At 37.7% G+C, this 15,024-nt stretch overlaps 1 protein-coding gene across 1 annotated transcript in view; it reads right to left on the reverse strand.

Annotated features, from left to right (window-relative positions):
- Positions 1 to 1,117: 1,117 nt before the first annotated feature.
- The window catches only part of iglon5 (IgLON family member 5), a 145,860-nt gene continuing 131,953 nt past the window's right edge, over positions 1,118 to 15,024 (reverse strand). Inside the window, exons 7-8 of the mRNA XM_014984832.2 lie at positions 13,486 to 13,637; positions 1,118 to 8,523 (exon numbers count right to left, since the gene is read on the reverse strand). Of these exons, the coding sequence (XP_014840318.1) occupies positions 8,417 to 8,523; positions 13,486 to 13,637 (259 nt within the window). The 3' untranslated portion in view covers positions 1,118 to 8,416. The remainder of the gene's footprint in view (positions 8,524 to 13,485; positions 13,638 to 15,024) is intronic.

Raw genomic sequence — 15,024 nt, forward strand, 5'->3', positions numbered from 1 at the left:
TTGTCTGCACGGAAGAGTTGAACATCTAATTATTTTGAGATATTCCCACCAAGCTCTCAGAGATGAGCTGATATTATTGCTTTAAAAACAGCTATGCTGTTTAATGAAAGGGGCTTGTAGATGTAATGTGTGAGAAACAAACTTCATAGTCTTGAGATTGGGGTGGGGAGTAACCTTTAGGCAGAACACCAGATTAAATTCATCACATAAAATAGCCAAAATCCAAACCTAAACAAAAAGTAAAACCACTCCTGAAAATGTAGATGGATAACATACTACATGCAGTGTGACTGATCCTGAACTATTTTGGAAACAAAAACAGGTAAAATGTTAAGCATCTAGATGCCGAAACCTGGTAGAGACCCAAAAACACTTGGAGCGTCTAATCAGCTCACGAGAGCTAAACACAAATCTATCACATTTTAAAGATTTTTTTCCCCTTCAAAGATAAAACTTTTCTTAAAGATAAGATTAACCTTTTTCTCCACCTCCCAATTATGTTTTTGACACATGTTTTCAGTTTACAAGATGTGAAAAAGTTAATTTGGTGAAAAATACTTTGTGTTTACACAAAATGTGTAGTAATGTTTCTGTGCTTTCCTGATTAACTGAGCCAAATTTGCGCACACAGTGATTGTCTACCTATATAATCTTCTTAGATTAAATATGCAGAAGTTGTTGATGAGAGCACATCAATGTTTGTCCTTAGGGATGTTTTTTTTTTGGCTGCAAAATCATCTTGTGAGGAGAAACCATTGTGAAATTAACACCAAACATGAAGCGACAGCCATAATTTTCTCATCAAAAATGAATAATGACAGCACATTGTGTCAATCAATTATCTCAAAACAGTGCGTGGCTGTTGGTTATCAATTTGATGTGAGCCTAAAATTAAAGAGTATTGTTTAAACAGATATGTCAGATGCTCATGTAGGCAAAAAAACAAAACAAAACCCAAAAAAAAAAAAAAAAAATGCATTAACACTACAGAAGCAAGGACCTTTTAAAACAATAGGAAGCCAAAACCAAGGTGAAGCAACAAGCTGACCTCACCTCATTTTCTCATTTTGATTCTCTTGCACTGCCCCATATCCAGCAACAAACCACACAAAATAGGTGTTGTTAAAAACAAAACCGTTTTATTTTTTGTCTCCCTCCACTTGATATCATTTTCCACTTTGTGGATTTTGAAAAAAAAAAAAAAAAAAAAAAGGAATAAACACCAACAGCAATGAAATAAAAGTAAAAAAAAAAAGACAGGATTTGCAGCCAAATAATAATAATAAAATAATACAATCATCACTTTACAGCACAGAACAACAACTCTCAAGATGGGAAAACAAACATTTTGCTCCTTTCATTTTGTCTTGTGTGTTTACATTGATAACATCTTTAGGAATGTAATAAGAACCTGCAATCCAGGTGTATGTTACGAATGAAACAACCTGCCCAGTGGAGCTTAGAGGGAACACAAGCACACAGATGCACACATACTGCTCAGATACAAGGCCCTTGGAATTACTAATGGATAATGCACACTTTAACATGCATCACTGCAGTCCTTGTGCTAGTTTATACACAATGCATCTCTAAAAAAAAATGCAAAAAAGGTGGGCAAACCTGTAGAAAAGAGGGGTGGGGGAGTATTTTCTCAGATCATCTGCACAAAAAACAAATTCAGATGGTAAAAAAGAGAAACATGGAGAGATGGGTTTTTACATTCAACATTAAGTCAGCTTATTCCAGCAATTATACACAGCAGCAGTCCTCAAGTAAAATTTGTTATCAGATTTCAAATGCGACATTTTCCTCTTTCTATTCAAAGGCAGTAATTTCCGTCCGGAGGCACACGGCCCTCTTACTATCTTCTCATGTATCCCAGATTCCAGCATTTTACCCTGCAGCTGTGACTTCAGCTTACCTTGGTTTGCAACATAACTGCCTTTCTGTAACATGACTGCAATATTAATCAGCACAAAAATACCAGTTGTGACTGTGAGTTGTGAAAAAAAAAAAAACATCCACCTTTTCTTTTTTCTCCCTGTCAGTCCTTGGCGCTGCAACCAATATTTACTCATCGGTTGATTGACAAGGAAAATGCAACGCGTAGGACGGTTATTCACAGAGGCCAAGTAATGGTGCTCTCTCTGTGTTGGAGATGCGAGGTGGGCGACTTAATGAGTAGAAAGACGTGGTGGGCGAGATTCCTGCTTTTGCCTGCCTGAATGTTGCTGTTGCCCAGCTGGCGGACTGTGGCATGCTGTTAATTAGACCAATGCTTCTGCTCTGTGGCCCGAAGTCTTTGTTAAGAGAGGAATCTCTGCCTATATGTCCATCTATCAACCCATCGCAGCTTTTTCCTCGCCTTATTGACACCCAACAGGCAGCATACGGGGGCACACGTTAGCTGCAGTAATGAAACTATATTGCGTCTTAATAAACTTGCAACACTGACTTTGCCCACGAGAGCGGAATGGGCCTCCGGATAGCTGGTAAACAATGGATGATTGGGATAATATATGGGAATTAGGCGTGCTTTGCAGTACAGGACATGAGCAGGGGATTTGGAATAATGATATTGATTCATATGCAATTATCACTCTGGTGTAGCATATCCTTTTGGTATACTGCCTCTAGTTGCTGTGAGACCATGCTGTAGCTCACAAATGAAACTAATCTGTTACACACAATTTATTGTTCTTGTGGATGTCATCCCTATATTGACATAATAGCTAAATTTAAGTCTGTGTTGCAGTTGCTCTGGAATTAAATTGCACATGCAACGTTATAAGGGAGGCTGTGTACCAAAACAAGCAGTACAAATACAAGACTGCATTTACTTGAAATGGAAAACTGATTATTAATTCCTTATTTCCCTGGATCTGGCTCATGCTCCTGAGTACAGAGTTTACCAAGCTGACATTACAGCTTGCCCAAATAGTTTCAGAGAAGGGCCTAAAATCGATGTGCAATTAGGGGTGTCTTGTATCAGGCATGATGAATAATGCTCTCTGCTCTAAGGCTGGGCTATGGACACTTGATCAATCCAGTTTCTGAGGCTGGGGAGATATTGCTCTATTTCAAAGCTGTTCAGTCAAATATATTGATTAACTATTGTGTTGAGGATTGAAAGTCTATTCCAGGATTTGCTTTGAGCAGCAAACCTGCTGTAAAGAGGGGCTATGCTGTAAGCCCACTACCACGTGTTGAATTACGGGATATATCCATGTTGTTCTAACTATGAGATTTACTTTTCAACAGTTATATTTATTATTTTACTACAGTGCTTTTACTTGCACCATTAAGCGTTTAAATATGCTATCCTTTTCTAAAAGCGCACTCCTCTGAATATTTTACAATCCTCTTTCATGCAACGTTAATGATATGCTAAACATAAATAAAGATCCAATAAATCTATTCATTTAATATTCTTTGACCAAGCATTTACACGAAACAATTGTGAAACAAATGCAGCTGTTAAAGTGCACCGCAATGCCACAAACAGCTGAAGTTTTGTGAGCTCCAAACAACATGGCACCTTATTAAGAATGACTCTGGAAATAGATCATCATAACCTTCAGCTACAGGAGCCAATCAACACTTTCTCATCAGGGTACGCCGAATGTAATTAGGGGCTGAAGAATTGTCTTGTTTATATCACTGTAAACGCATTGCACCCCAGTTGGAGTGTTATTTACACACTGGAAATAGGCCAGACTGCATTTGTGATCAAGGCTATGTTAATGATGTTCATATTACATGGTGCAAGCATAAATAGAATGTGCTACACCTTCCCCTAGGGGAGTGGGGGACCACAACGCTCAAGTTTGGAAATGCAATTTGAGTGCCAGTCTGTCTTCCTTCTCTCAATGAAGGGTTCACTGTCTGGTGAGTGTCATTGCATCTCTCTCCAGCTATGAACTTTTGGATTTGCATTGTCAGGATATCATCCCATGGGACCATCCGGCTGGTTGCTCCCTCAGCAGGAACTTCATCTACCCTTAAATTTTACACCCCGGGGATCTTCTACCAGCTTGACAACCCTCTTTGCAGCCTTTATGTCATAATAAGAGTGTGAATCATGTACGGCTGTGAGCAAAGATATGCGCTTGGGTATATATAATTACATTGACAAAATGCTTCAGAGAGGCCTGTCGTTATCAACCTGTTGCTCAGCAGTTGATCATAAACATTAAATAGGGGGTTAGCAATGAGGAAACGAGGATCTCTAATAGAAGGAGTGGCAAAACCAAGTGAAGCAGGTGTTTAAGGAGTGTGGTAGTTTCAATTTTATCTGAAACTGGATTAGATGAAGAGAGTTTGAGCAATTAGTATTTTGTGGAAATAGTAAAAAAAAACAAAAAAACAACACTTGCTTGGCAGTAATAAGCAAGAGCGGCAAGATCCAAAGCAGAGTAATTAGCTTTATGCTTTCCATTTTTGGGCGTGGGATAGGACATTTAGCATGGACCGCTGGCAAAGCAACTCCATTTCCAGAGTTTTTATGACTCTGGTATAAAATCAAGCCTTACAGTGGTTCGACTACTGATTTTGATACTTTATCACTTTACCTTTAGCTACTTTGTAAGGTGAAGCACTCTTAACACATTTAAAACATTTTGACTAAGAGGGGAACTTACAAATGATCTTGTGCAAATAACTAAATCAAATAAAAATGTCAGGAGTGTAAAGGTATAAAGAATGACATTTAGCTGTCATAAAATGTTTGAGATTTAAATTGTTCCTTTAGAACCAGTACTGCTCTGACAAGTTGTTAGCGCCTGCTGTTGGCACTACATGATTCTCCAAGTCTTCGCTGAAATACCATCCAGAGAACTCTGCTGCAAGATAATGACTACCTTCATGGAGGGCTGGAAAAATCCAAACTAGCAAGCTGAGATATGTCAAAACAGCCTTTGATTGTAGTTGTTCCCTTGATTTAATTCCAGTTTTACCAAACTACAACATTCAGAAAGTTTTTTACTGGGAGATCTTAGTGTGATACCAAACCCAGGTAGCATTGAAACGGCCTGCAAACCTTGATCTTCAGTGCAAAAAATAAGAGTTCTGTTTAAAAATACACAACAGTAAATGTGTGGAGGTTTATAGAGAAGCATTTTTAAATGAACTGATATTAAATTTGTTTTGCAAGGGAAAAAATATGGATAGGACCCATATTCTCTGCTTCTACAAACTAAAGTGTTCATTATTTTCTGTTTAAAATCCAAACTAGCGGACTCAAATATATCAAAACACCCATAAGCATGCTGTTAGCATGACGCTAAATGTCACTCCTGCAAGATATCGCCCTCTAATAACTCTTTCTTCCTAAATTCAATCTAATCAGTTGAATGATGATAAAACTACTAAAACATCTTGAAGAATAGCAATACATATTTAGCTGAATCAATGAGCCCTGGAAAATGTATGAAATCTAAAGTAATTCAAGTATGATATTGTAAAACCTAATATCATATAAAAGTGTATTATGGTGAAATGTGTCAAACATTGAAATGCTCAGATTCAGTTTTAAACCTCTACTCTTTTCAGACTTTCCACCATTAAACTCGAACATAACAGACAAAATTTGGTAGTTTTTTTTCTTTTTTTTTTTCAAAATCCACCCATTCACAAATACAGACATGCTATTTTCAAACACACGCTGACAAACATGACAGTATGTTGTTTTCTTGTCCACAGGTTTTTTTTTTATCTTCTTTTTATCTTTATCAACAACAGATTATGTACAGACAGATGTTATGGGCCACCGATAACCCTCAGTGGGAAGCCGACGCAGGACAGTAAGTGAGTGTGAAAAAAAAAATAAAAATCTTCTAAAAGACAGTAAGAGTTTAAAAATATTGGCAATAAATGTTCCACAGACCAAATGACCTGTTATTGTGCTTGAAATGGAATCCATCATTGTTTTGGGAGCAAGTAGTTGCATGCACAATATGTGTTCTTTAACACCCAAATACATCGCAGAGGAAACGACATATAGTGTCCTAGATTAAGGGCCATTTAAACAGAGCTTCACAATCATTTCCGAGGAAAGTACACAGTAAAAGTACAACAACAGACTTTTGATAGAGCTTGTTAATGGCAGATCATTCCAGATATTACACCACAGATTTGACCATGATGGAAATCTCTTGCACAGTAAAATTAGGGGTTATTGCTGATTTGAAAAAGAAACAACAAAAATAAACAAACAAAAAAACACATTCACACATTTGATTCAGTATTGAGTAATTCCCCTGTCATGTTGTAGTAGTCAGGGTTCAGCTGGGGTAGACTCATCCCTTGGTGCGCACTTGCTATGGCAAATTTGCATATAGTCTCTGAGTGTGAGCTGAACACAAGAAATGGGTGCAGGCATCACGAAATACAGGATTTCCTCTCGCTGTTTGTGCTGTACAGGGTTTTTTTTTGTCACAGGTACACACACCAGAGGGAGTAGTGGTGCACCAAGGTGAGATTTGTCCTTGAAGAGGATTCCTGTCAGTGGTAGGATTGAGCTTGATTTATGGGGGCCATAACTGAGCGGCGGAAAGGACAGGTGGATCTCGGGCTCCTTCGCTCAGCCAGCCACAGGTAATGGCTAATTACATCTTTATCTCCCTGTGGTCTGGCAGAACAAGAACTGACTTACAGCCACAGCCAGAGACCGACATGGATCCAAATCATTTATCTAGATGGTCGGCAGAGGACACACCATGACAAGCGGACAGATGTGGTGTAAATGTGTGTTTGATGCAGTTAAAAGCATGACAGAAAGAGTCAAATACATAAACTGTTACAAATTATAAATTACATCACCAGCCACCGCTTCAGGACCCGATCGAAATGACCCCCTCGAACTGTTTCAAATGTGATTTTAAAAAGCTTGCCATGGCAAAATAGACCACATCACTTCAAAAACTTTACAACTTTTTTTTTTTGTTCCGTTTTTTTTATTCTTTTATCTTCATTGAAGTTGTTCGACGTGTGCGAGCAAAGTAGAAAACGTTTCTTTTTTTCCCCCTCCCCACGCACAACTCATTGCCATCGTATTTTGTTCATTTTTTTTCCTCTCCTTACATGGAATTACTATTCATAGTTATTCAAATACTTATTAACATCATCATCGTCATTATCATCATCAGTAGTAGTAGTAGTATTAACACCAAAAAAGTAAAAGCAGTAAAAGCAGGTAACCTTGCAGAGAAAAAACAGACACAGTGCAGGGAGGGAGCGAGGGCGAATGGACTCACAACAGGAACATCTCTAACCAGTACATGCTATCAACAAGCGACAAAGAGGATGGAGCAGCAATAGCTTTGAAACAGAAGATATTATTTGTCAATAGACAGTCTCTTGCTGCTTCAGAAGACTTGCGTGTAGCAGAGGCTTACTGAAGATCTTATGGAGGCGACCTGAAGCCACCAGCATGGCCTCTGGGCTGCGTATATTTACAGTGGAGGGATGAAAAGCAGGTGACGATGGTTGGTAGGATCGACGCACAGCTGAGAACACTAGCAATATGAAGGGCAACTAGACAAAGCACTTTAAACAGAGAGGCAAGGAGGAGGGCAGAGGGACTTAAAAAGGTCTGGGTAGTGAGGGCTACATGCGAAAACTTAGTATAAACCTCCCCAAATTACATAAAGGGGACTGGCGCCATCACCACCCATCCTTTTTTTAATACATTTTGACATCATTCATAGCAGCTTTACTGCTACACTGGTAAAATAATAATAATAATAATAATAAAACAAAATAATAATAATAATAATAAAAAAAAAAACATACATGTGTCTCCACTTGGTTTAAGTGTGTGATCATAGGGTGAAACTTCACATGACAGCCAGTATCACATTATAACTATCATTTCCATAAATACCCACCAAAATATTGTGATTTCATGTATTATTTCCATAAGGCAAACATTGTAGGTCAGTCAATAGTCTGTGTTTTATATTACATAAATGACCGTACAGTTGTTAGATTATCTATTTTCTCGTTTGTCGCCGTCATCGTTAATATACACTTTCTATCAGCTTCACCTCAGCGGGAGTCATGGGGGGGAAAGCAAAAGGCGGAGAGGGGAAGTACCAAGTCAGACAAGTCTGCAAGGCGAAAAGGACAAATCGTATGCGTGACAGAGAAACAGAAGAAAGAGATATTGTGACTAAGTTGAATTCATAACTGGACGGAGGGGTTCAGGGGAGGGGGTTTCCAGGGAGTAGTCGTGTTTGATGCAGTGATTCAATGGCTCCTGAAATAATGCATATTCTTTTTGTTCACAGTGATGGGTTCGTAATTAAAGAATTTCATTTCTGTTTTCCTTCCTTTGAGAGAGGGGAGAGAGTGAGACAGAGGGAGCAGAGGAAGAAATGGGGTTTGGTGTTTGAGGATGATTCCAGCAAACAGGGCTTCACACTTTCACCAGAAGAACAGCAGAGAGGGAAACCCAAACGCACAGGCCGGCACTCATCCCTGCATGTAAACCAGCAGCTCCTCGCCCCTGGAGGGCTCCTGGTCCTGGATAGAGAAATAGGAGATTGGAAAAGAGAGCCGGGAGACGGGTCAGGGAGATAGAAAAAAAAAGAGGTAAATATACTGTCACTTACAACATGAGTTCCTGAAGATCAGTAGCTCTGACATCCATCACAATTTACATCTAGATTCTGAGATTTTTCCCACACATGACTAAATTCATATCGATTTGTAATCTGATTTATGGCAAAAACATATTTTTCTGGCTGTTGACTGTGTGCTGATTTATTAAATGATAAAACCAGGTACCCAGTATGCTCTCTGGATGTGTCGCTGGCTGAAACCTGCCAATTAAGCCTAAGAATTTTCATGCACTTGCAATGTAAAAATAAATTAATATTTCTATCCTGTTTGACTACAACTGGCTAGTTTGCATACATTTTATTCTATATGTTGTCAAGTGCAGGTTCCACAGCAAAAACCTCTCATAAAAAGCTCAACACCAATGTCCTAATAATTTTTACATGTTGCTTTACTACATGACATTTCATAACCATGATAAGGCATGGCAGTCATTAATTTCACCTTTGATGCATCTCTGTTAGACACATGAGATGAAAAAGGTGACATGCTGAATCCCACGTCATGAACGCATGTATGAGGCTTGTCATTTTGACTCATCAAGCAACATTCATTCGACATCTGTCAAAAAATAACGACATTGATTGCTCTGTGGCAATTTTAGTTATCCCACTGAGGCGTTGTTACACCGTGTCCATAACAGTGCCACATCAGACAAAGACCACCAGAGTAAATACAAAAAAAAGCTCTTTTCAAAAATACTTTTTTTTATTGGAGGGAGAAATGTATCCAAGCCATCCTGGCACTATGAGAATATGCATAATTCAATCATGAATTAGCTGTTGACAACCTTTGTAGGAGTTTAAAGTTTAAATCTGGCCACCAAGACCAGAATACTGACTGCTTTGTAATATAGATAGAATGCTTAATAAATAGAACGTGTCTGACAACACAAAGGAAGCTGAAGATCTCAAAAAGCAACACATTAATCTAAAGTCTCTGATCACTCTGTCGAATGTCAGCGTGTGCTGTTATCAACAACCAGGAGGAAATATGGCACAGTGATGAGCCTTCTCAGAAACAAAGATCGACTTCTAAAGAACACTTTAACCGTACTTGTCTAAATTAAAGATGACCTTGATTCTTTCTTGAACGGGTTAGGGTAAGTCTATACAAAATATGTTACAGTTTTTACACAAAATAATTCTTAGATAATGAGATTTCAGTCTGGTCTGAGCTCCTTTCAGAATGAGCTGATTCTGAGGCTCTTGCCAGACAAAACACTTGTCTTTTCCAGCAGTCATTGTACAGCACACAGCGGTAAAACCAGCTGAGCAAACATGCTCGAGCTCCACTTAGTTAACAGGCTGGGCTCAGCTGGGATTTCTAGGAAACAGCATAAGATCAGTCAGTTGTGACTCAACAATTAAGAGGATTTTGAAATGGGTAATTTTCCAGAGGCCAAAAAATGTAATAGGTCCCCTTTTATGTCAGTGTTCATCATTCATCAGTATTACTGAAGTAACTGAAGAGAAATGGCATCCAAGAGTGATTTTCAATACAAAAAGCTAACAGAACATAAACAATTTTAATCAAAGTTTCTTATACTTTACCCTGTCAATCTTAGTCTGGTTGCCCAAAATGAACATCTGACAGACTTAAATATCCTGAACTCTTCTTGGTGTACTGTAATTTGTCATATGTCTCATTTTTTCTAAACATGAGGCTTGTCTACATATTTTTCAGTCTGTATTATTAAACTTACAACTAAATCCTGATTTTGTATCCTCCTTTTATGAGTGATTTTACTCATAAATTGGGACACTAACATGTTATGTGAAAGTAAGCCTTGGAGACAGCTAAATGTTAGCCAGCAGCTAAATCTGATTCTGTTCATCTATTTCCTTGTGAATGTATGTCACTGTGTGATTCAGAATAAATTAACATCCAATCAACAACTGATGTTTATTTATATCACTGTGCCAAAAAAACAAAACAAAAACAAAAACTAGTTGTGTTGAAATTTTAACAGTCCATTTGATCTTTTGTCAGATTAATAAGTGGATCTTAACTGTTCAAACTTCCTTTCTTTAATAATTGGGTGTCAATTTAGGTCACCGATTATCATTTGGGTAAGCGAGCCGATTCTATCCTGCTCAGAAGTGTTCAGTAATTAAATGCATTGCACACAATCTAATGCAGAAATGATTTTCATTTCAGCTCAGAAGAGATTAATGATGGCAGTGTCCCTAGTTCACAGTATGTGATCAATGCTGAGTCAGATTCTGACATAGAGCAAAAACACCACCAAAAAACAAACAAACAAACAAACAAAAAAAACAAGCAGCTGACCACTGAAAAACTGTTTTGCTGGTTTGCTCAGTAGGAGGAAAGAAAAACTGCAAAGCTGATCACCCAGCTGAACTTATTTTCTTGATGATATTGGCTTGGTGTAATTGTAAACTTCTTTAAAGTTAAAATAACATATATCAAAGTTATCCATCAGTAAAAGAATGCATGGGCTAATATAATTGTTTATTATTTTATATTGTTGTTGTGTATGTTTATTGTACTTGACAGTCATTTCTCATTGTCAAGAAAACAGTGACCAATTGAAGATACTCTAGAAGAGTTTGAGTGGTATAGAGTACGACTCTTTAATGAATCCAAGACTAGTAGTATTCTTAAAAGTTTGTTTTTGTTTTACTAATTTAACATTAAAATATTGGTATGTAGCAGCCTAAATACTGTTATTTTCTGTTCATGTGCTTGTTTATTCAGTAGTTGTCTTGGGAAGAGATAATTTGTGTTATGGTTTCGAAACTCATTAAAACATTTTATTTTATAACATAATCATGATTATTATTTAGGTTTGTATTATATTTGTATTAGTTTTCTTACCCGAGTGCTTCAACTTAGCATGTTTAATTTTTGTCATTGTGACCTGTTTTGGCAGGAGGGTGCAACATATTGTGGTATGTTTGAAAATCATCCAACAGATCAGAGATCTCTCCCAAAATAATAATGTTGAGTGCATCCATAGAGACACAGCCCTGTGTACATACACCCAGTCATTACATAAAAGACATAAAAGCAACACTTATAAAGTGAATCACTTCAATTACAGTGCCTTTATTAGGAAGGCACTTGATCTGTCGACTCTCCTTCTTCTACCAATTATTTTTATAAAGGCAGATTTTTAGTTGGAGCAATATCTACTTTTTGAAAATTAGACTGGTAGTGAGTGAGTGTTGAAGGTAGAACATTTCTCATCCTGTTTTTTTCAGGATGTACCCAGGACTATACTCTATGCTCCTTACAGCCTGAGAAAAGTCTGGACATTCCTGCACTTTCTCTGGTGTATTCTCTAAGAAAACTTTAAATTCACAGACAGGCAAATTTTGCATTTTGGAAATCCTGATGTTGATAACCAGACTATGGCTACGTGTAGGTAAAGGAAGCCTTGAGTTTTAACAAACACACTGATGTTGGTGCTGTTATTTAAGCGGCAATACTCTCATCTTTATTCATTTAAACTTTTCAAGAAATAATTGAGAAAATGAATGTTTAGGAGGTGTCTAAGATAACTAAGCAAGCATTAAAAAGTACTAAGTACTGAGAGTAGCTAAAGTTAAAACAGAGCAGACAAAATAAATTACATCTCACAAACAAATATTTTGGTCTCTGTGTCTGTGGCTTAAGATGAAGGATCTGTTGTAACCCTAACAGTCTTCACACAAAGCCACTCTTCAGTAGGTGTATTTCTCTAGAAAAGCAAGTCATTATTTCTTATGTCACTAGTAAGCAGTAACATGTTTTTTTTTAACCAGAGATATGGATAGCACTTAAAGGGCTAAACTGCAAACCCTTAATTAACCCTTTGTATTCATATTGTCGCTTGTTTTACAGTTTACAGAGATAAAAGCAGGCGATTTATGCTGTAGTGTTCGAGTGTAACGTGAAAGCAAGCAGTGACTGCCAATGGTCTATGTAATGGACTCATCGGCAGAGAGAGCAATTACAATAATGTGCCAATTTTGACATGATTGAGGGGTTGCTGGTGTTGAAATATTGCATTTGGTACCTTTAAAATGGTGAACAAAGAGGTATAGTAGCAGACAAATTAAGTCAGGTGAGGTAGAGACAGTGAGGCTCTGAATGTGAACAAAAAAAAAACACACAAAAGGATTCAGATTATGGTCCATTGCTGGTTGAGGAAAGAAGTGGGTTTGTTGTGTTCTAATGATAGCAGGAGAAGATTAGGAAAGAAAAAGGAGGCAGAAGGACAGATGATGGAGAGATAGGCTGACAGAAGTGACTGTGGCGGTGAAAAAGAGAGCAGAAAGATGTATGGGTCTGGCAGAGGAGTGAGTCATTGAAGGGAGACTGGACGAGATAATGGGGAAAGGAATGGAAGAAGAAAAGGGATAGATGAAGGACTCACTTAAGATGGTAATGCCAAGCGCACTAAAGGGAGGGTGATGGGAAATGGAAGGGTAGGAAATCGCTCATTGGGGACGGTTAATGTGAATCGGGCTCTGAGAGAAATGACAACTTCTCGGGTAACAGGACAGAACAGAGCGACAGTCTGCGTGTACAGGCGGGTGTGCGAACAGACGAGCGATGGTAGGGAAGAGCGTGAGCGCACAAAAAGAGAAAGAGGCTGTAATATAGGCAAGCAAAGCTTTAATGGGGCGGAGAATAACATAAATGGGAAGAAGGAGGGAGTGTAAAGGCTCAGTGAAGGCTGTGCAGTGTGCAGAGCAAAAACAGATTTGGAATATTTTTGCAGCAGACAGTCCTGTCTAACTCCGGATAGTCACAAAAGATAAATGTGAACATATTTGGCAAAAAAAAAAAAAAAAAGGTAATAAAAAATCGATGCGCTTGCACACCTAGGTTTGTGAGACGTGTGTGATAACTTACGAAACAGCAGCATACTGGCGTTGGAGGAACCCAGACGGTTTGAGGCGAAGCAAGTGTAGTTGCCAAAATGTTTCTCTGTCACATTGGTAAACAGCAACAGCGAGCGCGTCTTCTCGTTTTTGATCCGTAAGGTGTTGTCATTCTCTACTGGCCTGGGTTGTGTGTGCAAAAGCAAAGACAAGAAAAGGAAAAAAAAAAAAAAACAGAACGACTGAGTCCTTTTTAGAGAAACGGAAAGAAAACCCAGCATAATATCACACCGCCTGACTCAGTCTGCCGAGAAGAATACATTACTCTGTTATTTGACAGTTTTGCAGCATAGTCTCTAATAATTATCTTACTTTGTAACAACATTTGAACTCTCACTGTGTTTAAACAACAAATGCTTTGTAAAAAGTCTATTATACTGCATTTTCAAACGAAAGCTAAATTTCTATTAGCGCATAATTGTTCAACAGATACCAAATCACACATGTTTATGTCTGTTGTTTCATTTCATTCTACTGAATATGATAGAACAACAGTATGTTTAAGGTTGCTGAAGGTAAACGGCTGTGACAATCAAGACTTTTGCTGCCCATTCTCCTTGTTAAGGCTACAGAACATATAGTGCGAATACATTGCCAACACATTCCAATTTTCCCATAACAGAGGAGTGTTTAGAGTGGAATAACTAATATACAGCCAGTTGGACAGAATCTCATAGCACCGGACACAAATGACAAATCATTCAAAATGCTAAAAGTTCAACAAAGTGGGATACACAGATGAGAATAAAAGAAAAAAAGAATTGTAATATTCGTTATTATTTTCTCCATTACAGCAGTTTTTAATCTTGTCTAGTTCTACTGTGTATTATGTTCTTGTCCAGTCTTGTTGGTCATAGTTCTGGTTGTTTTTTTTTACCGGTGCGACTGTAAATATGACCAGGTTTAGATAGATTGCAATTTCCTGATTTATGAAAAGCTTTGCCTCCGCTGAATGGCAAATTTTCTTTTCTTACCCATTTTGAAAAGAGCCACTCATGGGAGGTTTTGTTATCGACTGTTTACAAGTTCAATTTGAAGCAAATTAGATGTAACTTGGAACTAATAAGCACAAATAAGGATGAGTAGCTTAAGCATATTATTCTTTGCTTCAGACAAATAACACTCAGAGGTGAAGTGCAGGGGAGAGTATTTTCAGAACCGACTCAGAAGTGAGCCAAGAACAAGCGCCGAAAGCAAAACACACTGTGGTTCATTTTGCCCCTAAAGTCAAAGGTTGGATCTCAGAATAACATCAAAACTTGTTGCAAGTCTTAACTCAGAGGATTTACAAATTGTTCTACTACATTATCAGGCATATATATATATATATATATATATATATATATATATATATATATATATATATTTTTTTTTTTTTTTTAGCAATACAAGCTAAGAAGAAGTTTTTTTTTTTTTTTTTTTCCCATTTAACACTGGCAAACAATAAAGCAAGATGTTTTATTACACAAACCAGCTTTCCTGACCTTGGTTAAGAAAAACATCTCCACAG

Source organism: Poecilia mexicana, unplaced genomic scaffold (genome assembly GCF_051168715.1).
Source record: "Poecilia mexicana isolate PSO_F unplaced genomic scaffold, ASM5116871v1 scaffold_16, whole genome shotgun sequence".
Classification (NCBI taxonomy): Eukaryota; Metazoa; Chordata; class Actinopteri; order Cyprinodontiformes; family Poeciliidae; genus Poecilia; species Poecilia mexicana.